Source organism: Sinocyclocheilus grahami, unplaced genomic scaffold (genome assembly GCF_001515645.1).
Source record: "Sinocyclocheilus grahami isolate Dianchi unplaced genomic scaffold, SAMN03320097.WGS_v1.1 scaffold2414.1, whole genome shotgun sequence".
Lineage (NCBI taxonomy): Eukaryota > Metazoa > Chordata > Actinopteri > Cypriniformes > Cyprinidae > Sinocyclocheilus > Sinocyclocheilus grahami.
This window is the reverse complement of record NW_015507593.1, coordinates 16,707-17,732: the sequence shown is the minus strand read 5'-3', so window position 1 is coordinate 17,732 and position 1,026 is coordinate 16,707. Positions and strand designations below refer to the sequence as shown.

The following is a 1,026-nucleotide window of genomic DNA, read 5'->3' as shown; positions in this document are numbered from 1 at the left end:
TCGTTATCTTTATAGTTATCGTTCTTGGTGTGAACGAGGCTTAAGGGTGGCCACCCAAATATAAGAGAGTTCTATATTGTTTACTTCTTTGGTCACTTTATGATTCTCAAACTTCCCTTTGTTTTATTTCATCATTTTGGTTACAAATAATTATTCGTAAAAAAAAAAAAAATTGAATGAGCAGGTGTAAATTTATTTTATTTCTTTAATTTATTATTTCATTAACTTTTTTTTTCTTTTTTTACTAATTTTTAATTGTTTTTTTTTGCATTGTAGGTGATATTTTAAACATGCAAAGTCTGTTGCAGGTTTAATACGGACACTTTCTTCTGACCTGCTTATACTGTGGGAACATCTAGAGCCACTGTAGCCTTTGGGAGGCATCCTTCCCTTTTTGTCCCGTGGCCTTGTTTCTTCCCAATCATCGTCCTTCCTTGCTTTGCTGTCCTTGTCCTTCCTTTGGTCCCTGTGTACGAGACACAACACTTGTCTGAAATGTCCTTTGTAGGAACAAAACAGTATATGAGTGTAAAGAGGCCGATATTGGTGGTGCAGGTTAACCTAGAATGAGATAGACTCCGGCTGTGTTTCCTTTCTCGGGAACATGAGCGTCTCCTATGGGGCCCACGGGAGTCATTCACACTCTGCCGTGGTCTCTGTGACAGGCGTCCCCTTTAAACACCATTGATAAAATAAAGTTATTTTTCCATTGCTACAGTGAAACATAAATTACTAACATTAAAAAAGTGGAAATTATGTCCACACATAAACCCATAAAATCTCAAACTAATGCTTAATTAAGCAGACTGGGACACATTTTCAATGAGGACTCGTATCAGAAAAACAGGGTAACTGCAAAACATGTTTGATTAAATAGATACATATGTATTGAAATTGTTTTATGTACCAATATATAAATAGATCCAAATTAGAAGTTGGTCGATATTGGATTATTGCTGACACAATAATAATGTGAAAAGAATAAATATACAGATTATTGTGCAGAGTAAAATCTATATACTAAAT

General features: G+C 34.7%; 1 protein-coding gene across 1 annotated transcript in view; it reads right to left on the bottom strand.

Annotated features, from left to right (window-relative positions):
* Window positions 1-1,026, bottom strand: part of LOC107574962 (splicing regulatory glutamine/lysine-rich protein 1-like) — a 9,472-nt gene that overhangs the window by 5,968 nt on the left and 2,478 nt on the right. Inside the window, exons 4-5 of the mRNA XM_016261377.1 lie at window positions 562-672; window positions 283-466 (exon numbers count right to left, since the gene is read on the bottom strand). Coding sequence (XP_016116863.1) covers window positions 283-466; window positions 562-672 — 295 coding nt within the window. The remainder of the gene's footprint in view (window positions 1-282; window positions 467-561; window positions 673-1,026) is intronic.